This window comes from Polistes dominula, unplaced genomic scaffold, assembly GCF_049000335.1.
Source record: "Polistes dominula isolate Pdom_NZ unplaced genomic scaffold, Pdom_raw_medaka contig_24, whole genome shotgun sequence".
Taxonomy (NCBI): domain Eukaryota; kingdom Metazoa; phylum Arthropoda; class Insecta; order Hymenoptera; family Vespidae; genus Polistes; species Polistes dominula.
The window spans coordinates 3,872,884-3,897,783 of record NW_028301150.1 but is presented as its reverse complement, the minus strand read 5'-3'; the positions used below and the strand labels follow the sequence as shown (position 1 = coordinate 3,897,783).

The 24,900-nt window shown below is 28.4% G+C and overlaps 3 protein-coding genes across 14 annotated transcripts in view; 1 reads left to right on the top strand and 2 right to left on the bottom strand.

Annotated features, from left to right (window-relative positions):
- Nucleotides 1–504: 504 nt before the first annotated feature.
- LOC107065428 (cilia- and flagella-associated protein 107) lies at nucleotides 505–2,511 on the bottom strand. Its single transcript, XM_015319115.2, has 4 exons — nucleotides 1,490–2,511; nucleotides 1,210–1,337; nucleotides 895–1,080; nucleotides 505–789 (listed from the first exon to the last, which is right to left on the bottom strand). The coding sequence occupies exons 1-4, from the start codon at nucleotides 1,772–1,774 to the stop codon at nucleotides 690–692; spliced, it is 699 nt and encodes a 232-aa protein (XP_015174601.2). The 5' UTR covers nucleotides 1,775–2,511; the 3' UTR covers nucleotides 505–689.
- A 1,895-nt stretch (nucleotides 2,512–4,406) lies between these two features.
- Nucleotides 4,407–12,243, bottom strand: Khc (kinesin heavy chain). 6 transcript variants are annotated; one of them, XR_001475601.2, is made up of 15 exons: nucleotides 11,387–12,138; nucleotides 10,497–10,638; nucleotides 10,230–10,403; nucleotides 9,715–9,983; nucleotides 9,392–9,638; nucleotides 9,052–9,285; nucleotides 8,624–8,970; nucleotides 8,288–8,491; nucleotides 8,073–8,213; nucleotides 7,700–7,984; nucleotides 7,425–7,610; nucleotides 7,129–7,332; nucleotides 6,722–7,016; nucleotides 6,533–6,628; nucleotides 4,407–6,442 (listed from the first exon to the last, which is right to left on the bottom strand). XR_001475601.2 is itself a non-coding variant. In XM_089177644.1 (15 exons), the coding sequence occupies exons 2-15, from the start codon at nucleotides 11,546–11,548 to the stop codon at nucleotides 5,739–5,741; spliced, it is 2,973 nt and encodes a 990-aa protein (XP_089033770.1). In that variant the 5' UTR covers nucleotides 11,549–11,677; nucleotides 12,142–12,243; the 3' UTR covers nucleotides 4,407–5,738. The 6 variants fall into 6 exon arrangements, 4 of the variants coding, with proteins under 4 accessions (XP_089033770.1, XP_089033769.1, XP_089033771.1 ...); XR_001475602.2 differs by having other exon boundaries at nucleotides 4,407–5,821; XM_089177644.1 differs by lacking the exon at nucleotides 6,533–6,628 and adding an exon at nucleotides 12,142–12,243 and having other exon boundaries at nucleotides 4,407–5,821; nucleotides 11,387–11,677.
- LOC107065416 (UNC93-like protein) overlaps nucleotides 12,156–24,900 on the top strand; it is a 39,884-nt gene continuing 27,139 nt past the window's right edge. The window contains exons 1-2 of one of the 7 annotated variants that reach the window (XM_089177653.1): nucleotides 12,162–12,294; nucleotides 14,629–19,354. The gene's annotated coding sequence lies outside the window, so the exon portion shown is untranslated. Of the gene's footprint in view, nucleotides 12,295–12,398; nucleotides 19,355–24,900 lie in introns of those variants that run through there. The other 6 variants (XM_089177652.1, XM_089177650.1, XM_089177651.1 and 3 more) reach the window with 6 other exon arrangements.

Here is a 24,900-nt window from a genome sequence, read left to right as displayed (position 1 = left end):
CTTGCATAAATTGCCAAAGATTATATTTTCTTTTACTCGATTTCATAATATCTTTTTTATAAATTTCATATATAGTAGTTTACAGATTTAAAAGTTAATTTCCATGCATTATAATATCTTCTTTACTGTATTAAATTTTAATAATTTAATCGGAAATGTAAGTTATAATATTATATCTTAATGTTAAATAAAATTTTATATTCAAATAAAAATAAGAGAAATTTGTTACGAGTTGAGAAATAAGTATCGTAAACAAATATACCATGAAACACATAATTAAGATCTTGACCTTCCATACTGTATATACTTTTGTGTAAATAGAGACAAAAAAAAAGAAGAAAATGGTGACTTGATGTACGTTGATAATAACGGTACCATTAGGAATAAACTTAAGAATAAGTTAAATTAGCTTGTAAATAGAATATTATTATCAAATTTTTGTAACTCTAAGAGAAAAGAAAAAAAATATTACTACTATTATATATACATAACAAATTGTACAAATTTAAGGAGGAAATGTTAACTATTTATTTAACTTTTTGTATCAAACAAATTAATATAATCATATTAATGAGTTTTCTATAATAATAAATACGTTTTATAACCCGAAGTTATATTATCTTTAAAAAGAACAGAAGAAGGAAAATATTTGAGAAAATGTGCCACTTTTAATTTACAATTTTGCTATTTTAGTTAGAAAAAGCAACCGGACAACCGTTCGAATATTCATTGATATGGTTTAAGCTGCTTAAATATGATATGTTTGTGTTCAATCGTTGTTTATGAAACCTTTAGAAAGATAAATAATAATAAATATGTAAATACATACATAAATATTGTTTGTTAGGCACAACACTGAAAGTTCATTTTATAATCTCAAAGAAACAGACTAACTTCTTATTTATAAGAGAAACATCCTGAAATTTGTACTCATCTTGATACGTAGTTCTCCATCTGCAAAACTTTATTGCATCGTCTGAAATACTGTCCCACCAAACTTGTAATGCATCTTTAATACCAGTTTTTGTTAAATTCCCAAAATCTTTAGTTAAATCTTGTTCCGGTAACCATTTATTTTTCCTTCAACGTAGTTTTATTACTTAATAACTATGTTTCTTAAACAAACGCGTTGTATAACAAATTAACAAATTTCGAATGAATATACCGTGAGATGATTAATACTTAATATCGAATATTAACATAAATTACCTTAGATTATAGATTCTATAAGATTTTTGTAACTGCTTAGGTAAAATTCTGTAGCTTAAATCATATGTTGTGGTCATATTGTTACAATAGGATTTTTCATGACAATCCATTAATGTACTTGACAAACCCTGTTTGAGTAAAATATAAAAAATAGTATTAAAGTATTCAAGGACATCATTATAAATACTTTATATGCATATACAAAAATAACAAGATATTTAAACAAAAAAGCTTTCAATCAAAACATTTATTAACAACATATTTATAATATATGATTTACCTCATTTTCTATTTTATTATCCCAAAATTCTATTCGATCTTTTTTGTATATGTTGGTATCGTAAGGTTTATAATGTTGCTTGTATATTGTTATCCAATCATTAGAGAAAGGTATGTAAGGTGTACGACGCTCCAGCCAATTTCCAATTAAAACTTTTGAATCGTACCTTTTACTCACTGCAGGTATACTATCTAATTTGTCTTCTTGTTTATTATTTAACTTTGTATGTAGATCAATCAATGATAAATTTATTGAATGTTTCAAGTGACCACTAAACACAGGCATCTTAATTAAATTGAATACTAATTATATTTCTTATATTATTTATAAATATTAATATCGTTAATAATATAAATTATGATATAACAACGTAAACAAAAATATACATTGTATAAAAAAGTTTTTCCTGTATAGTCAAACTATATCAGAAGACGGATGTAATGGTAAACAAAACTTATTTTGACGTAACTTACTGCTTGGAGCTTCTAAAACTCACTCAAATTGGGTTAACTCGGACTTGAACAAGAAATTGAACAAGAAATTTGATTAAGAATCAGAATGAGAATAATAACTACCCTGTCTTATTGGATCACTTTTCTACATGGTCAATTTCATAAACTGAAACAAATCTAACTGTTTTCACTGGATGTCGATAGTTTATTACGTGACGACGTAACAATATATAATATAAAGGTGTATGTAACATATTATACATTATATTATACTTATCCGATGTGGCCTTCATTGTTTTTCTTTTTTCAAATGTTTACACACAAATGTATTACATTTGCACAAACTATTAATATATTCTGTACAAAAAATACCCCTATAATCGTTAAATAAAATATAAAATACTCTTTTAATCATTTTCAACGATTTCTCACATGAAATTTAATACAACTTTTTGTTCCACTTTATTTTCTATTATAAAAACAGCAAACTCCTGTTGAGTACGACTAACATAAACATCAGCTGTAAACAAGATCTCAACCATATGATGCGTCTAGTAATTAGGTACAGCGATGCCAACTTAAAGAAAACAAAATTGCCGATACTTTTTAAGCGGGACTTTTAAATGAAAAATTCTAGATACTTTTTGTACAGAATGTATGTATATATTATTTAATTTTCATATTTACTAATTATTAAAATGATGAAACATAATTCCATTACTAATCTGTTTATTTTCTTTCATATTCGCGTTACTCCGTTTACAAAGATAGCAGCTATAGATTGATCTCTCCTTTAACAGTAATTGGCTATATTTACTTATTATTGAATATATTGTTTTACGGAAATTTAATAACTTTAGACACCGAATATATTAATTACTAAGTCGTCCTAAAAGTTTTTGTCTTTTTCTTTTTTACTAAGTTTTACGCGTGCAATATATATATATATTTTTTCTTTTTTAATGTTACGCGTGTAAAACTTATTGAAACTTTTGGGATGATTTAATAGACTATGAAAAAAAAAATTATGTATTAACTGTATCGACAATTTTATTATCTATTACAAATTTTTTAATCGACTTATTAAACTTCCACTTGATAATCCTTTAGAACATATAATAATCCTTCGTTTAATTTAATTTAATTAAATACTTCTACATTAATTTATTTAAATAATTAATAAAAATATGAAATATATTTTAAATATTTAAGAATAAAAATAACTAAAGCGTTATAGAATAATTTGACTCGCAACAAAAAATGGTAAAGGATATAGCAATTATTTCCATTATTATTTCTTATAGAACGAAAATACTTTTACATGCGTATACAATATTACATAACATTTAATTTGTAATAAATAACAATATATGAATACAGTTATATGAACACTTATTACCAGACTGTTTATTCGGTAAATTGAAATTCATTTGTAATGATTAAATATCCTAATAAATTATAAATCGATATTGTATTTTAATTTCGTTTAAAAACATAACATTGACAAATATATTATAATAATAACGTATAGTAATGTGAGCAGTCGTACAATTTTTTCTTAGCCCGAAAAGTACGTATTTTGGCAACGTTTAAATAAAATATGAAAAATTCACTTTCAGAGAGAGTCATCTCTTTAATGGAAATTATTTAATAATTCAAAGTGCTATATCCTTTACATCTTGTAACATACATCCATTGTATATTGAATGTAGTGACACAAAGCTTATGATTATTAGTTATTAATTAATTGTAGTCTGTGTACATTCTGCAACGATCCTTTGTTTTTGTATGGAAATGCTAATGAGCATTGATGCTTATTCATTTGATGTTCTATAAAAATAAATGTTACGGTTGTTAATGCTGAGATTTTACATCACAATTCATCAGTCAAAGAAAAATACATGAATCATGATACAAAACTCAGCGATGAATATTTTTTTTTTTTTTTCATATTTTTCTCTTTTCTATAATAACGAGGGGGAAACTTAATAGCATTTTTGTCGTGGATTTTAAATAAATGAGATTAATGCATTCAGCATTTATGATGGATTAATGCGTGTATATATATATATATATGTTTGGTTTTTGAGTTATTTGTGAGCATAGTGTACCATATATACTAATATTATAATGTAGATTTAAATTAATATAAAGACATTCAAGTGCATTTACATTTTTTATATACATTTGACCTTCTTTGACAAGAACATAAAAAATAAAAATAAAAGTTACGCTCACTCTATGCTCCAAATTCGTCTTTGCTATATTGGACGAATTTAATTTTCTTATTCGTGTTACAAAAATGAAAGATAATGTGAGGAAAATTAACAGATTATCGCATAAAAGATATTTAAAATATATAATAAAACATTGATCAATATGGAACATTAGTTGACGGATAATTGCGATGAGAATAATTTCTATTACATTCGACGGAAAATGAGAGAGAGAGAAGAAAAGGAATAACAAAAAAAATGTATTTCCAATTAAAGGATATGTAACATTTGCAAACTATATTTAGTTACACGTGGCTTCGTTATTCATGTGTATGTGTGTATATATATACATATATGGAATATATATATATAATATATTCCAATTATAAAAAATATTATTCAAATAGTCTATTTCTAACTTAAAACAATAATTTTTAAGTGGGATGTGATTATAATTTTGACACTTTGCAGCAGCAGCTGCAATAAGTTTTAGGAACATAAATAGATCATGTTGTATATATAATATGAGAGTGTTACCTAAAATATGCATTTTTTTTAGGTAAACACTTAAAAATCTGCTTTTCGCATGAAGGACTATTTTTCAAGAATAATAATTATTATTTAATAGATACGTTTGCACAGAACGCAAAGCGTGATATATATTTTCACGACTTTGATTTTTCTGTAATAATATAAATTAGAATAAAAAATAAATTAATATAAATAATTCGATTAGAAAATTATTTCATAACTTTGACTATATAAAAAGTAATATAAATTGTTAATTATTAAGCGAAGATGAATTTTTTTTTCTTTTCGTGTATTATTTTATTTTCTTTTTTCTATAAACATCATTCCTTTTTGGACCTACAATTTTTTTGTAAGAAACCGAAACACTTAACTCACGTTAAGCGGGCACACAAAATAGGTCCAAATTTCTATCATATTCTTGACAGTGTAATATTCAGTAACTACAGAGGAAGTTATTTATAACTAAGAGTACTTATAAGCCATGATTATTCCTATCATTCTTTTCAAGGCCGCATATCCGATCGTATTTCTTAACTGAATTAGCAACATTTTAATTCCAAGTTTAATAGTACCATCCAAAACATTCAAGTTTGAATGTATTCATCATGAATTTAATGACATCTGATATGACAAATAAAGTTCATGGTAGACCGGATGTTGTAACGATTAAAATCGCTCAATATTATTGTTGTTGGTGTTGTTGTTATTATTATAATTATTATTATTATTTTTTATTATTATTATTCTATCTTAAATCTTTCGAAAAAAAATTATACTATGTGGTCATAAAAGGATGAAGCTAATCTTAGCAAGATTGTTTTATATAATTGAGAAAAAAGATATATAATATTTATGATAGTTTTCTTTTTTTTTTTTTTTATAAGTGCAATCGAGTTAAATATTTATACATGGATGGGACATGCAGCACATTGATAAATTGATGCACTCATATATTAGTATACTTCAAAGCACATGCTTGTTTCGAAAAAAAAAAAAATTAGCGGTGCTCTTTAAGATTATAATATATCTATTGCATTTAAAATATGACATTTATGTGAATACACCATAATAATAGATTAGTTTGTTTCGATCTCCTAGCACCTCAGCACGCAAAGCGTTCTTGCAATCGTTTTCTGCAAAAGTGAAGGATTTGACGTTATACTCAACATTACTATACGTTTTTAAACCACGTTCTCGAAAGAAAGACAACAAAAAAATTAACTTTAAGCATATGACAAAGATACACGAATGAATTTTTTCCCCGTTAAGTTAACATCACATGTCCGAACGATCACAGAATTGGGGAATATGTATTACATTTGGTTTTGCAAACAGAATAGTAGAGAGAAATATATAAAGAAATAATGTGTCGTTAGGTTTGTTCGTTTGTAACTTCGTTACATACAATATTATACTGACGAAATTATCAACTTTAACCCCTTAACGCGCATTTAAATAAAAAATTTCGTCAAGGAAAAGAAAACCAGTTCTTTATTCCCGATAATCTTATTTTAACGTAATTTAGGGATACAAGATGTTACAACAATGATTATAAATAAAGTTAAATTATATAATGACTTTATATATATAAATTTTATATAGTAGCTTTCATGAGATGATTTTTCATTGCTTGAATCTATTCAAGCATATGCATTACGATAACATAAAATATGATGCTGCTCGAGTTAACTTCTTCTATTATCACTCGTTCTTCGAATTTAAATTCGAATGTACGCGTTAAGAAGTTAATATCCCTGTCAATTTATATAACACAGTTTATCGTTTTAAAATAGTAAAAATATATAATTACAAAATTGTTAAGCATAACAAATCCATTCACTTACTCTAAAATGTAGAGCAATCTGAAGTGACTCCTTTTGTACAAAATCGAACAAACCCACGACTTCTCAATCACAATGTAGTATCTTAATTAAGCGCATCTAAAAGAAACAAAAGAAAAGTAACAGATAAATTAAATTCATTCTACCGTTTTTTTATAACACAGTTCATATAAATAAATTAAAATTGCTTACCACGGTTGCCAGTTCTAATAGCATTAATGTTGCTTAAATGATGCTGACCAGCTCGAATAGGCTTTGCAATCTGTGCACTAGGTCCACGGCGAGCCAAATTTTTCTGTCTTACAGCTTCTTTAATCCTATCTACTTCGTACTGGTAACGCTTACGATCTCGCATTGCACCTTCTTTGGCATCTCGCAAAGCTACTTCCAAAGCTTTTACACGTTCAACAGTTGTCCTTAATTTCTTTTCAAGTTTAGGCAACTCACATCGAAGATCCGCATTATCTCTGACTAATTGTTTGTGGACCTAATTAACAAACGAAATATAACCGATGGAAACTTTGCTTAAAATAAAATGAATTGCGTTCTAACAACGCTATAAGCATAAATAATGTTAGCAGCATAGTTACTACATTAACCTTCGTAAGCTGATCTAGATTATTTTCTAAAAATGAAATCTTTTGTTTTTGAGCAAGTGAGCCACCATCGTCTTCATTATCTTCGACGTGAATTGATTTTTTTATCCTAGTTTGCAAATCCTGAACAAATAATTTACGTAAATTGTGAAGCGTTTGCAATTCCTTGCATACGGTATCCTCTAGTCCTTTGAGATCTTTCCTTGTCTAAAAGTTTTATAAATGATAAATTAATGTTAGAAAATAGATTTTATTATAAGAGTGATAATTTTAATTTATTAAATAAAACGATAAAGTACCTGTTCTCGGCGTTCATGAAGCTGTATCATCTCTTGAAGTTTAACAGATTTATTTGCTTCTTCCTGTTTCAATCGTTCGTAATCTGATTGCATTCGTTGATGTGCTAAAGTAAATTTTTGATTCATATCTTTCAATTCACTGATCAAGTCTTGTTTTTCGGATAATTCATCTCTAAGCGCAGCGACCTAAATATTAATTGTACATTAATGACACACGTTATATTTTTAACACTTTAATTTATAATTGTTCATTAGTATATGTTATAAAATTTTACCTGCTTCTGGTGTACGTCACGCAGTTGATCCATTTGTTCTTCCAAAGCTACCTTCATCTTTGTAGCTGCCTCTTTCTCTTCTGCCTTTTCTTTATTAGTGACAGCTTGCACTTGTTCTGCTGCCTTAAGTTTTGCACATTCTTCGCGTAATGCATCTACATCTTCTTCCAAAGCACGTTTTCGTGCTTCAGCTTCTTTCATAGATTCTGACAATGTTTGCATACGAGCTTCATGCTGAGTTATCAAAAGTCGACATTCTGCCAAATCTTTTTCGTATTCGGAAACCTAATATCCACGAATAAATATTTTTTAAGTATACATATATATAAACATAATATGCTTTAAACGATAGGATCACGTTAATTCAACTTACTTTTTTGTTACAATCCACTTGAGAACTTTCTAATCCTTGGCAACGTTGAACCAAATTTTTGACTTCTGATTTCATTTTACTAATAAAAAGTCTCGCAACTGTGAACTCTTCTTCCAGTTTTCCATTATTTTCTGGTGCAACCTAAATTGTAAATTAAGAAAATATCGTATGTAATACGATAAATTTATTTTTTAATTAATTCGAGATAAACTTACTTTAAGATTTTCGTCACCACCAATGGCTACTCCAATTTCTCCTAAATCTTTCAAAAAGTTAGCAAGCATGTCAGCAATACGTTTTCTTTGATGGGCGGACATATCACGCAATTGTTGCAATTCGGACGAGGTATTATTTAAAGCAGCTTGTTTAGCGAGAAGCTCTTCCGTCAATGTTTCTTGCTCTTTATTTTTCAATTCCACCTAAAAAAAGAAAAGTACAAATTAGTTATATTTTAAATTAATTATCATTCCATATATGCATCTCTTTATTCCCTCTTAATAACATAAATCAAATATTGCTATTTTAAAATACATTATTATTATAATCATTACCTCTTGTGATTTTTGATCATAATTAACTGCCAATTCTTCTAAAGCTTGTAAAACTTCTTTGACTTCCTCTTTAGCACTTTCATTTTCTTGCTGTATTCTATTCATTTCTTGTTGCAATTGTTCATAATCCCGTCTAGCGCTTGCAATCAGTTCTTCTTGCTCTTCCATTTGTTCTTTTAATTTCTCAACATATTGAGATTGTTGATTTATTTCTTCGTCCTTGTCATCCAACTGTTGGTACAGTCTTTCACGTTCTTCCTCTAGTTTTTGTCTTTCTTCGTTCGAAAGAGATCCTGCCATAAGTCCACCACCGGGTGTAGCTGGTAGAGGACCATCGTCAATTTTTCCTGATGAAACAAGTAGTAATATCATTTGTCAAATCATATTTATAGAAATAATAGAAAATATTTAAACTTTTTGGAAATTACCTTCAACAGATGCAATAATTGGTGTAATAACATCAGGTGTTCCTAAACTGACTTGTTCTTCGGGCTTAACGGTTTCACCTTGGCGCCAACGAGACAATTCTGCTTCTAATTTTTCAACTTTACCCTTAAGTCTAGCAGCTTTTTCTTTCTCGCGTTCATAACGACGTTTCCACTCTTCTGCAGTTAATTCTTCGTTAACACATACAACGTTCTTTATAGTCTTAGCACGTTTACCTATAACATGAGAAATATATTTCATTAAACGTATCTTTAAGCAGATACTACATTTGTATTTAATAAATATTAACGCTAGATTTTTATTTTCCATCAAATACATTACCGAAATCCAGAGTCGACTTGGTTTCTGACTCATTAAAACTAGCAGGTGAACAACAAATAATAATCGTAGTTCGAGCATTGCCACCAAGTGATTCTTGAAGAATTCTTGTCAATTTGGAATCACGATAAGGAATGTGCGTTTTGTTGCCATCGGCAAGCGCAGATATGACATTACCAAGTGCAGATAGAGACTTGTTAATATTTTTGGCTTCATCAAGAACAGTCCCTTCCGCTCCGGTTTTAGATACCTATAATTAATAAAAAAAAAACAAAATTGAATATTTATATTTTTGAAAAACAATGAGTATATTGTTTGGTTTTTACCTTTTCCGAACCAGCTAAATCAACGAGATACAATTTTCCAGATAGTTTTTTTTGATTCTCAAGATTTTCCTGTTTGACATTAATTAAGAAAACTGAATGAGAACGAGAACTGTGCTCGTTCATGTTAGTTACAGCAATGTGTCGATTAGATTTTCCTTCTTCGATTACTTCAAAAACTTCTTCTGGACTAGAAACAAATCTTTCAGTTGCTCCTTTTACAAATGGTACTCGATTTTTATCTTCGTGCACGCTTAAATTTACCTTAGAGACTGAAAAATAGAATAATATAAGATTTATACTTTGTCATCCTTAATAAAAATGAGACAAAATTGAATGTCATAATAGTAATTAGGTGGCAAGCAATATTAACCCCTTGCACTATGATTTAAAACACAGAGTTGTGTGTTATATTCAGTGCTATATTACGTGTTTCTTATGTTTAAATCATAAAGCGTACCACCAGTCTCACATCATGTTATAGTGTAAGGGAGTAAAGAAGTAGTACAAGTGTTTACCATCAAGAAGATCTCTAATCTTATCCATATAAATTTCAAAATAAGATACTTTAATATGGAATTCCAAATTTTCTTCCATAATATAAATATGATTGAAAATATCATTAACGATCCTTGGAATGATACCCTGTTTATTAGGATCTCCGATGACACCTTCCATTGTATGAGTTTTTCCTATAATTATAATTTACAAAATTTAAGTAAAATTCAAATAAAACATTTTTTATACATAGTATTATCTTTAATTACTAAAATAAATTATCTTACCTGAGGATGTTTGTCCATAAGCAAAAATGGTACCGTTATATCCTGCCAATACATCAGTGACAATGGATTTAGCTGCTTCATTGTATACTTTATCTTGGGTGGCATTTGGTTTAAATACTTTATCGAAAAGATATACTTTCCCCTAAAATAAAACAAATATTAACATAATATTAATAACTTCATGTTGTTATTTCATGCTTAGTACATCAACATAAATTTATCTTGGTTTTTATTTTACAGAAATTAATCAATAGTACTTGTTAGTACTTTATTCTCATGGTATATAGTAAACATTATTATTTATATGTAAAAATAGTAATAAAGAGAAGAAATAAATTCGGCATACAGATAGGAATTTAAATTAAAAAATTAATAAATAAATTGTAAACATTATTAACATCATATAATGCAACTTCTTATACAATGCATTACTGTAAGTTTACAATTTCTTTTTCTCTTACAGAAATAATCAATCAATATTACTTACTAGTACTTTATTCTCATTGTAATGGTATTACTTATAATGTATAAATAATAAAATAGAGTAGATAGAAATATGTGGGACAACGCATATAAAAATTTACAATAAAACTATAAACATGTAATTGAATCTAAATTAAAAAATATATATATAATCGTCTTTCAAATTGCACAATATTGAAAAACGTACAAACATAACTAAACAGTAATCGTTTAAATACCCTTTTTAATAGTTAACAATTTTCAACGAATAAAACATGAAATACAAAGTAATCGGAAAACTCAAGAACAATTAAAAAACAGCTGTCTACAATAAACTTGCGACACGGAAGATGAACGATTACTACATTTTCACAAAAGATATCATAAAGCAGAGAATTAGCGTGAGTCAGAGTAAAATCAGAGCATACCCCGATCGAGATACAATTCTCTTCACCGCCGGATGGGAATTTGACGATAAACTTCGATCCAGCTTTTTCCTCGGAGTCGTTCAAGGGTCGAAACCTGCATACTACCTTGATACTATCCTCCGCAGCAATCTCACGTTCTCTCGGCGTCGTCTCCATTGCCATTACCTTCGTTAACGTTCAATGCCCACCTTTTTTGATCTGACGAGGAAGCGGACACTCTCCGAATAAAAGTTTTTAATCTCGTTTTTAGGATATTTAGGACCGATGAATTATCTTCTACAAATAATAGATCTTCTCTCTACGTTAGTAGAGAGCATAAGCGACGCGATTGACGCGCGCACCGCATCAACACCGACCGTCTATCGAACGCTTCTTTTACCAAGCTGTCACTATGACGGACTATACCACAGCCACGGCCCGTTTCTATCTGTCTCTCTCTAACTTTCTTTCTTTCTCTCTCTCTCGCTCTCTCTCAGTCACACACACACACACTCTCTCTCTCTTTCTCTATCTTTCGGTCTTTCTCTATCTTTCTCTGTTCGTCTAAAGTAAGACAAGATGGCGGCTGCTCGGCCGATATAAAATAATTCTACACGCGACAGCGAGAATAGTAGAGTTTGATACCAGTTCGAAAAAAGTACTACGTATGCCTCGATGATTCAAACGGATGTATTTTCTACCAGGAACTACTTACATCCTTAGATTAATGCCGGAACATAATATTTGTTTCGCGCTAATTTCTTCACAAGACCTACCGGAATATAAGTATTTTCACCCACAACTACGATCGATCGGAGGGAGACATACCGTGACGAAAGTTTCAACGCTATCCCTCCAAGCGACCATGCGCAACTTCCTCCCTTCTTCTTCACCAACTCCTCTTCCTCCTACTTTAAACAGACACCTACGTAAGTATATATAAGTATTACATACTTACTAGGCTCTACACCGCATCTACAAAGAGACAAGTTTGCTTCTTTTTCGCTCTTTTTTCCTTCCTTCCTTCCTTTCTTTCTTTCTGTTCAGCATTCGTTGACGCTCCCATTGTTTCATGCCTTTCTTCATTTTCTAGATATTTATGAATATGTAAGATAAGTTACATTATTTCTAATATATTTTATTATTTGGCTAATGGATTTAAATTCTTGACAACAGTATGCCCTGTTTATTTGATTTTCTCATTAATTAACAATATTGAATATTTTTTAACAGACAATGTTTTATTCATTACCATTGACATTTAGGACAATTCCAACAGGATATTTTTATTTATTTTTTTTGCTGTTGTTTAGGAATTCAATTCTAATTGTAAGTAGTTTCTTCTATTTTATATATACTTGTAAATATGAAGTTTAAACAATGAATTATAGAAGTCATGTATAGAATGGGGTATTCCTAGTTAATAGTTGATTGATCATACGTCATCCTATGTTTGAACGAAAATAATATCGGCTAACAGGGTACCTACAATTAGAATAGGAAAGATTAAAAAATAATGAAATCGTTAAATATAAATAAATGATTTTTCTGACATTCCTTAAATGTATACTTAAAATATTAAAAATAAGTACAAGTTATATGTAATCAATGTTTCGCGAAATCAATTTTTGGATACCTTTTTTTACTTTCATTCTTAATTCAAAATGTCTAATTTTGGATCAAATCATGTAGTCGCGAAGATTAAGGTTACTTCGAATGAAATTGCATCTTATTGGCATATTTTGGAAGAATTTTATTACCGAGTGTTTTAATTGGTCGCTACTAAAATTCCTTTTACGTCATTAGCTGTTATTAGTCGTTATATTGTCTCATGCATCTGTTTGTAAATGGCTATAAAGGTTTAATAAATGAGATAATCTGTTATTTTATTACATCAAATATTAATATTTAATTAATCCAACTAACGTAAGGATTAATTAAAAACAAATTATGGGCCACTTCAACTTGAATCAATGAGTAATTTTATCAGCAGTATGACCAATAGCATAACTTCGACTATATCATTTGCCAATGTAGCAGAATGATATTGTTAAAAGTTCTACTATTGGCTAAATAATTAAAGTTGTTTGTCATTGTTGTATTGTTTATAAAATTGATCATTGACACCAATTAATCGAAGTGTGTTTCTTGTATTATTATAAAATATGTATGTTAGCTTTAAATTTACAAATTTGTCTTAAAACTAATTTAAAAGTAGAATCTAATAACTAAATGATTGAATCGGTATCTATATATAGTAAATTTTTAATTTTTTAGTAACACTGATTGGTATTCATGATTTCGGTGCCAAAATTGTGTTTTAAAATTATATCGAGTGCTTTCTATTTATTCATATAAGTTTTGACAAAATACTATGATAAAACAGACATTCAGGTAATATTGAAAGATGTTTTATTGTTCTTGATATTTATAAAAATTAATATATTTTTATTGGTAGATTTTATTAAATAGTTATTTTTCGTTGTTAAATATTAAATTTCTATTACATTTATATTTCAATTTTGAACAATTATTCGCGTCATCTATCGTTTTATAGCAGAACTAATTAGCGATTTTTTAGTTCTCGATATTTCCGCTAGGTAATACAGTTTAATGGTTAGTAATATCGCAATATGTCAATAAATGCTGATAACATTATTTTGGTGCTTCTTATAATTAATAAGTAATATTTTTTATTATTTTTTATTATAATTTTATTTCATATCACCATTAATATTGTATACATTTTTATTGCAGTATAAATTTCTTTAGACATTTTAAAGAGTATATTGACTGTTGGAATTTAACAATTCTATAAACATATACACACGTACACGCTCGCGTATATATACATATTTAAAAAAAAGTTTCTACTAAAAAAACTCAGAACTATTTAAAACTTTTCAATCCACCCTTGTAAAAGTGACTTTGACAACAGGAAATGCATTGAATAACTGCAATTTTGGATAAATTAAAAGTGTATGCTTCAAAATGTACTATAATGTATATAATTGTAAAAATAAAACGTTATACAAAAGTTATGCGAAATTGAAACAATATAAAATCAAGCAAATAATATTTATGTAAATATTAAATTTAACGTAAACTTATTTTTGTTACTTTTATCGTGTCATAAGAATGTAAATTTAATGAACTTAAAAATAGGTAAGAGAAATAATAGTAAACATTTTTATTACGGTTGTGCCAAAAAAAATATATATATAAACATTTTAAATTTGTTTACTAACTTTTTTTCTTTGTAGAATAAATTAACGATATGCGTAAGAAATTTAGTCAATCGTAATGTGAATTATTGATCGGTGGATTGTATTGCGGATAAGGTGTGAATACCTCGAAGTAGGCCATGGTTCCTCGGATTATAAGGACACCAACGATCTTACGTAATAACGTAAAAGCGACAAATACCTGATCGGTAAAAATATTTCATTCTACGTCTATTCAGAAGATAGAAAAATAGAAGATGATTTCCCAATTGGGAAAAAATTACCTAGGTTAATGAAAGGATTCCCTTCGATCATAACTAAACAAGCCTATTCATTTCATCATGTTTGAAAAGGTAAATATGATCAGTCGTTTAGTCGTTGTCTGACTAATAATTAAATTTCTAGAAAAAAAGAAATTCTGAAAATGGAGAATTACAGATGAGTTGATTTAGATTCGTATAATTTGGGTCAGAAATTCCTAAGTTCAGAGACTTTTCTTCTGGATTCATTCTTACACTAAACAAAAACAACTAAGATGACAAAAACTACACTTTGCACAACAAAAACATTCTTTTTATTGGTAATTCTTTTTTTTTTTACGAATATTCTGGTCGTTTAAACAATAAAACATAAATTATTTTATCGATGTATTCTTAACGTAATATTTATGTGTATATATTTTATTTTATTGATGAAGTATAAATATAAAGAAAAAAAAAAGGAAGAGAACATTCGTTTTTAAGAATCGAAACGTTGGTAGAAACGTGTAGTTTGGAAAAAAAGTGTTTCTCGCGATAAGCACGTAATGTCACGTCTTCAGGGCATCTTTGCGAAACGATTTGATTTTGCCGATGCTCATGGCGTTCGCGATTACTTTGTATAAATGACGATACATGGTTTTCTTGCGTAATCGGGTAACCAACTACTGTCCTTCTGAGATAATATATTTTCCATGCAGGTAAGGTAACTTTTCATTGTCTTCGGACGCATATTTTTGTTATTGTGGAGGTACCAAAATGGCGGCCAGCTGTATCAAGAAGTTAATACATGGTTAAAACTATTGAATTTAATAAAATATTCCTATCATAGACATTTTATATTTCGTTATTTCATTAAAAGTGCATTGAAAGTAATTGTAAAATATTATTTTGCACGATTATTATTTGTCTTCAACATTTTTCTGGTAATATTTAAACGCAGATAACTGTGCAATTATTTATTTATTGGTACAAATTCTTTCACTAATTTGCATGTCTTATAAATTATTATTGCATCAGTGATTAAATGTCGTCTTATTAATATTGTTTATTTTTCTCAACATTCAATTTAGATTAGTTTAATTATTCAAACTATGCTTGAAATGAAACCATCTTTTGGTTTCGTAAATATTCTCGGTTTAATAAAAATGCTCGCGAATTAAGAATGCTTTATGAATCAATGATACGTTAATAATCTTAATCAAATTGGATTAAAAAATTTGATAAATATGCCTTTATAAAGTGGTTGTCGTTGGCGCTTATGCTACGTAATAACACATTGATACAAATGAAACAAATAAAGTAAAACCAAGAAGAAAATACATTAAGATAATACGTTCAAACATTTGGCAACGAACGAAGACAACTTGATTGATTTTTGACGTACTTTACATTCCTGTGCACACAATTCTTTTATAAACTCTCCGATCGTTCTTAACGACGATTCATTGGCACAATCAATAAGAAGGAAAAAAAACACTTTTTATATTTTGTAATTACAGAAGGTAGCAAATATTGTCATAAAGATAAAATTAATATAATTTAATATTTTTTTCAACCGAATAAGTTGTTATTTGATTTAAATAAAAAAGATGTAATAATTCTTATCACAGGTTGTTGTTTTCAATGATATTATTTTCTAGGAATTTACAAGTTTTACGAGTACTTTATTTTATATTGAATGACAGTAATGAAAGAAATAAATATACGTTTTCTTATCTCGTCAGGTTAAGGACGAAAAATAACGAGTAGGAGAAGGAAAAGGAAACGGTGGAAGGGGGAGATGACATTCCCTCGTCTTAGCAATTTTGCCATCATTTTCGTTCACGTTGAATCGTTCAACACGTGGAATTATAATCGTTCGAAACAGTGATACATCAACATGACGACAAAATAACGTGACTCACGGTCATAATAATTCTTTCTTTGTTAAACTTCATTGCAAAGCATTGACGTTACAAACTTCAAAGTTAAATTTATAATGAATTATAATTTTTGTACCCCTATAGGACCTGATGGTTGATAATTAAACAAGTGTTTCCTACATAACAATAACCATGAAATAAACTCTCATCGGTAATATATCGATTCATTTTTGTCATCGTTTACAAAACCTCGAACGAAGGTCATCCTGTGTCTATCTTTCGTGGTTTCGTTTGCTCTCATCTCAAAAATATCTGTTTTTTTTTTATTCATATTCACACATACTTTGATAGAATCAACTTTGTATAATTATACGGAATTACGTATGGTAATTATGTACCAAGGACGTTTAAATATCGTCTAATTTTTATTATTTTTTTGACGTGCGCCAGATGGGAACAAAATGTGGCAATTTGATTATATTAATTAAACTCTTATCAAATGTGCCAGTAATTATGACGGTGGATTTATTGTAAGTCAAAAAATTGGAAAAATCAATTTTATGAGATATACTTTTTCTATATTATAAAATAAATCATCACATATATATATATATATATATATATATATATATAAATTTGTGTATAATTTTTTAACTCATGGTTAGACTCAATATCATAATTAACGGTACATTAATAATCATACGATATTCTTTTAAGTATTATTTATGTTTGAATTTTTCCAATTTTATGACGAAAAAAGATGTCAAATTTCGTGAAGTTTTTAGCAAATTTTAGAAGTCATTGGCACGTTCGATAATCTATCGTATCAAATGTTCAATACGTTTACGATTTACCTCGATTTCTCTAGTTGTGGGTGCGGATTATCGTGACAAGACTTTAGGATTGTTGTCAAGGTTAATATAGGAACGAAACTTTCGTATTAATATTTTATCTAGAATTTATTTTCAAATTAATTTCAATTGTTTAATATCTAAATTTCTATTTCTATATTTGAATGAAAATCTTTAATGAAAATATCATGAAAAATGTCGAGTATGTATGCTACGATCGATTTTGCTATTTTTCTTTCTATTCAATTTAAAATATTATACGAAATACTTAAGCATGTTTATGTTTAAGTTTAATATCGATTTTTTTAATGACAATAATCAACAAAACATTACTTTAATAAGAAACAAATATGTTCATACCTGATCTCATAAATTTAAAATAAGTTTAATAGTTGCTTAAATAAATTTGCGCAAAAAGGAAAATAGCAAGTATTCCTATGAGTGCGTCTGTGTGTGTGTGTATGTTTTTTTTATAATAAGCTTAAATACATAAAATAATAGAAAATATATTAAAACGTATAAATTCGTATAAGAAAAAAACAAATATCCGATAATTTACGTAAAATGGTGAACGTTTACACGTGTAAGCATTTAAATAAAAACATTCTTAAGTATCTAAAATAATATAAAACTAATTGAGAGACATGTAGATTCATACAGAAAAGAATATAAGTATCTCATAATTTTAACAGAAAATGTTAAGTATATTCTTATTTATGTATGTATGTGTATACATGGGTGCGATGAAGTACACGACTAATGACATTGCTAACAATTGGAGAAAAAGAATAAGTATGGTGTGTTACCGTATATATATATACTTGATAAAATATTCCAGTAAAATTGAAATGTTCCCGAACAAAATACATGGTGAACAAACGAGCTTGTGCGCATTGTAGAAAAAGAGAAGTAATAAGAAAAATGTAGATGGAAGGTAAGTAAGAAAGAAAATGAAGGTGTGTATATATATATATAAGTTATGTATCGTTTATGGTATATGCACGTATTGTTAGAAAGAGAGAGGGAGAGAAAGAGAGAGAGAGAGAGAGAGAGAAAAGTTAGAAGGAGAACGACAAACTCGAGTCGGCGAACCGAATCCGCTCACCGATTCCAAAGTCCGCTGGCAGGTTCAGTTGTCTTCGAACCCCCGAACTGTTCGGACGTAGCTCGGGTCGAGAGATTGTTTGTATGAATTTTTTAATTCGTTTATTAAATTATTGAACGTTTTTTTAAAAATATATTCTCCGTCTCGTTTCTTTATTTCCAACTATATCTTTCTCTTTCTATCTCGTTAACTCTTTCTTGTCATTTACCGCGCGCACGCGTTCTCTTACTTCGTCGAGGGGGAAAACAAAAAAAAAAAGCGCGCGGGAATCGAAATATTGAGAGATATTAATATCGATATTGATCGAGGATACGTTCGCATACGTGAAATTAGAGAATATTGTAATATTTCTCTTTTTCACTTTTCTCTCTCTCTGTCCCTCTTACTGTTCCTCACCTTTGTCGTCTATCGAGATAGACGACAAAGTTATAGAAACGGTTCATATCTCGAGATTGGGAAAAACGAGATTCGATACGTCACCGAAATCTAATTTACGATATTTATTAATTTATCGAATTTTATTATCTACAAAGACATTATTTTTACGATCATTGGAAGATTCTTTTGCGAGTACGGCTCACTCGATTTTCTTACGACGAGGAAGATCAACGAGAAAAAGAAGACGAAGGAACAACGGTGGACTTGGCAATTTCTTTCTCAAAGGAAAGATATTACAACTTTTAAAACGTAAGTGTGTAATGGTTTTATTGATTTTATAATATTTCGACACTTATTTCGGTTTCATTTGTGACGCACGATAGGTGTATGCCTTCTCTTTTCTCAATTGTGAAAGTAAATATACAAATATTTTCAATATTTTTTATTCACAAACTGACGAATTTATTATCCTTTTTATTTTATTTTTCTTTTTTGTACTTACGTCACTTTTCTGACTGTTTTCTTTTTTGTTTGGTTTTTTTTTGTTTTATTTCTTTTTTACATATCAAAGAAACGTCTCTTTGAGTTACGTTTGCCGTACGGTGTGGTACGTAATGGCGTTGTTTTGACCATCAAAGGCTTATTTGGAACAGTGCCATTAAAAAATAATAGATTTCTCCGAGAGATATTTGTATCTCTCCCTCTCTTTTTATTTCTATCTCTCTCTTTTGCATTAATTTAGTCTTTGGAAATGACATCTTACTCCTTCCTCTTACTTCCCTCTCATAAGAAGAGAAAACGCGGCATAATTGTTAATTTGAATTCAAGAACATAAACCACAAATTTAGTTTCGCATTTGCATACGCGCGACTTGTTTTTCGTCATGCGAATGATCATTGCAAATACAAAATAATAACTTTGAATTAAATCGATCTTTTTATAGTTTATCTGATTATTCATTTAATTTTACAGTTAAAAGTCAGATAACTTAAAGCTCGTGTTTCGTTTTCTTTTTTGTGTAATTTTTTATTAAAATTAAACTTCTTAAAGGTAACTTCTTATATTATATTTTATTACATAATTATTATTTGAATTTTAATTACACGAACGAGATACTTGAGAGGAAATGATAGTTTTTGTTAAAATTAATTTTGTTTATGCCCAACATTGTAATTGATTAGTTTAACAAATTTTTGTAATAAATTACATTTTAAAGAATTCAATTTTGGTATCAAATTTACATAAATTTGAAAAACATAAATGCGTAAATTTGAAACGTTAACATAAAAAAAAATGGCATGTCATTGTAATGAAATTTATGTCATTTTTACTTGCTTTCATTAATTATAATATTAAGTATAACTATCAATTTAATAATTATATATATTTCAATTTCTATGCAATATTACACAAATTGACATGAATTTTGATGTTTAAATTCTTACGTAATAAAAAATAATAATAATAAGAAGAAAAAGCACGAAGTTAGAAATTTCGTATTAGATGATTACATTATTTTGCAATAACATTTTTTGTTTTGTTTTGTTTTGTGTTTATTTCCGACGATGTATTCCTAATAATTATTATACAGTTTTTTGTTGTTGATAGTTTCAAGTTTGTATCGATAATTGTGACTGTCGTTAAATCAAGCAGGAAAATATTACAATTGGGAGGATTTTCTTCATCTTTTAAACCAAGAATGTACACACACAAAAAATAGAAAAAAAAACTATAAAATTAACGTTATTATAGTACGGTTTAGTTTTAACGGTTTAATGATTCAATGTTTTCTCGAAACGTTTAAATTTATTTCATCTCAGATTATATCATAGATAATCAAAATTTTCCGTAATATTAAGTTAATTCGAGTTATTCCGATCATCGATAATTAATTATGTTAACATTAGAGTACATTACAAAGAGATAGAAGCATGATCGCGTGATTTGGAGCGAGATGAAAGTTCATCGGCTCTTTTCTGTACGGTATATATAACATAATACATAAGCAGATATATACTTGCATATACATACGTCATATATACACGCACGTTTATTCTAGTGTGACACATTGCGAAGGAATTCAAATAGGCAACATTGTGTTGGGGTATCAATTGATGCAGGTGCAGGACAAGTTTCGTTTCGTAATTCTTGCGAAATCCTATCTCACTGATTTCTACCCCTACCTTAAGAGGAAATAATAAAGAAAAGTATATAGTATCCAAGTTTGACGATGTATCACGGAAATGAATGTAATACACGATAATAATGAGAATAATATTTGAGTGGGTGTTTGGAAAAAAAAAAAAGGAAACAATTTTTTTTCATTTTTTTTTTTCATTTAAAACGAAGAAAATATTTCTTTTAGACGATGAATGCCAACATTAACAAATATACATAAATATTAATTATAAATTTAATCTCACAGACATCATTGTGTTATGTTGGAGTATCAATTGATTTGATGCAGGTGCATGACAAGTTTCATTTTGTAATCCTTGCGAAACCTTATCCCACAGATCTGTATTTCTACCTTTAGATAAAAAAAAAGGAAAAATTTAATATAGAAGTTTGAGGGTGTATTACGGAAATGAAATGTAATACATTGTTTTAGAATTATGTGAATAGGTGTTAGAAAAAAGGGAAAATTTATTTTCTGGAAAAAGAAACAAAGAATATTATTGTTATACAATGATTGGTAATATTAGGAAATATGCATTAACATTAATTATAAATTCTATTTCAAAATATGTTAAATTTAATTAATTATCTATATTTTACAAGTTTTTAATGTATAACGTAGGCCATAATTAGAACTGTACCATTAAAAGATTTAAGGTATATTTATGTGTTTCTCTTTATATAAATTTAGATTGTACAATTATTACGTCTATCTTCTCTCCTTTCCTTTTCAAGGAAAAGAAATTGTTTTTTTTTTCCAGGCACCCATTTATTAAAAATTTCCTAAGTAGCATATGTTCTTCGATAATTTAATAGAAATACCGATATATTCATCCGCTATCGTAATCAAAATGCGATTACGAAATTTCGATTTTATCTGACGTGTATCTAATTATTACCTATCATATCTATCTTTATTTTCATTTATCGGGCCATGATCGAACGGACTTTTACAAAATCTTAAACATTTCGAATATTACCATAATAATGCAAGAAAAAAAAAAAGTGTTTATAATGAAATACGATAGTAAGAAAAAAATATTTTCGTAATGTCGTTGTTGGATTAATTTATCGTGGCAGAGGAAGAAAAAAAAGATTTTAGTTAGCTTGCGAACTAACAACAAGCGCACGTGACTTGGAATTGAGTTTCGTGTATCGAAACGTGAAAGGACAATATATATGGGAATACGAGCTTAGTAAGATACCATCGTTTCGCATTTGAATTTCATAAAGACTTGTGTCTCTTTACGCTGAAGTAACTACGAGGAATTTGCCGTTGTCTTCTTGTCCCTAAACATTTTCAACATGAGCCAACTGATAGAAACATTTTGTTGATACCACCGTACCCTCGAAACTGATACTGTGACCTAACCTGAGAAATATATTTGCATTCTTTTACGTTACAGTTTTGGTTTTAAGAATACATTTGTATATATATATATATACATATTTGAAAAACATTTGTTCCAATTGCCACGTGTAATGTTTCATATTTCTTTTTGTTGTTGTTGTTGATTCTTATTGCTACAATTTAATGGCTACAAGCTACGACATTTGTCTCACAGTTGATTATAGAAACCTCGATAAATATTTGATAACAAGCGCTTATGACGAACGTTTCAAAATATTCACGGAATATAAACTGATTGTGAAAGTTACTTCTTGTTCTTACTTCTCAGTGGGGAAACGAGACTTAACACTTTGACTGCCACATCAAATTTGCATTATGTTCTTAAAGGACGATCAGAGAACATGTATAACATATTTCATTTTTCTAGAATATTTGATATTTTACATTACAATTTTATATTGTTAAATGTAGCATCTTTAGTTCATAGTATTCTCTAATTATTTACTATGATGTTAGAAAACTCGGAAAAAGAAATATCATGAATATGTTTGAACACATATTGATTTTAATCTTGTTTAATTTGACATTATGGTAGGTCGTTAAGATTGCTTTTCAATGTTACGCATACACAATCACACGTATGTATGTATATTCTCGATAAGAAAAAAGAAAAAGAAATATCGTCTTGGAACGATAAATTGAATAACATTATAAATATACATCAAGATTGATTATTAAATTTATTTCAAAGTATGATTTAGATCATTGAAAGAAAAACAGATTATGAAAGATGGATACATTTATTTAAATCAGTTACTTATAATAAAATCTTACATTTTTATAGAGTGAACTTTTGAATCTGACCTAGGCGAGTATACGTAGAAATTACACATACACACACACACACATGTAGCATAATAATAAATATGGGCGCACCTTTTCACCTGGCGATTCCTTGTAAAACGATCGAAACGTTCACAGGCTAATCCCTGACGACGACTTTCTAAACCGCAACGAATACAACGCGCACGCTCTGGCCACGTGGCTTCGATAATTCGTTTCACTGAAAGAACTGGTAAACAAGCTTTAAATCGGATGAACAACTTTCCGTCTCGCTGTACAACATTTCGGCTATTTTTTATTCTTTTTATTTTTATTATCATTGTTTTGTTATTTCTTTTCTTTTGTTTCTTTTTTTTTTTTTTTGTTGCAATTTTATATAATCAAATTGGTCCAATAATCGCATCAATTTTTCATTTTATCTTAAGCAAACAATATGGCAGATGTTGCACGTTCAAAATATATACGCGTGAACAATTTGTTTGAGATATAAATTTTATTATTTGTTAATAATTTTATCGCCTAATGTGAATTTTTGAATGACGCAAAAAGTAACTGTTAATTTTACGGTTTCTTTACCAATATTGTTTGTGTATGAGAGTTTACTCAATAAAACTAAGTTTGAATTAGTTGTGTCAACTCACTAGTCATTTTTTCTTTTTGACACGAAAGGAGGGGGGACCTTTTTGATTAAAACGGGGTCTTGAATTTGAGGTCCCAAAAAACCATGCCTAAATTCGCCCCTGGAGTGTTGTTTGATTTTTATTGTGGCCAAAAAAAAAAAATAAAATAACAACAGGGAACGTTATCTTACATATACGTATATAAATAAATATTGTAATCGAAACTTTCTTTATGCAAAAAGGTTTCCTTATCTTTTAGCATTAAACGAACGGAACGAGGTCGTCTTCGACCCTGGAAAGGCAAAGAAAGGTTTTCGTATTTGTAACGAAGGCTAACGTGATTTACACTACGTTCATTCTCGACATGTAGGTTTACGACAATAATGAAAAATATTTTCTAACAATGTTAGTTATTGTACGAAATGAAGCAGAACTATTTCAGACTAGTTATTTCACAAAAATTCCGCTCGACCGATTTTCATTTAGATAATTATACTTCAATCGTTGTTACCTAATACATAATCTTAATACTAAAGCTATTGTTTTCATTACAGTAATTAAGAATGTATTGTAAGGATAATTTTTACAAATATTTCAACTAGACGAGTTTTTTCATTCCTTGTATTTCAGTATCATATAAAATTCATGAATATTTTTCATTTAATATTACATGCATCATCATCATTATCATTATTATCATCAATTAGTGTTATTATTTTTTTTGTTATTATTTATCTTAAGAGATTAATGATCCTGTTTTTTTTTTCGATTCCATAGAATGAGGTATTGGTAATAAATTTTCTATCAAATCATTTAATCATTCTTCGTTGCCATTGTAATAGAAAATAATTTATTGTTGTCTT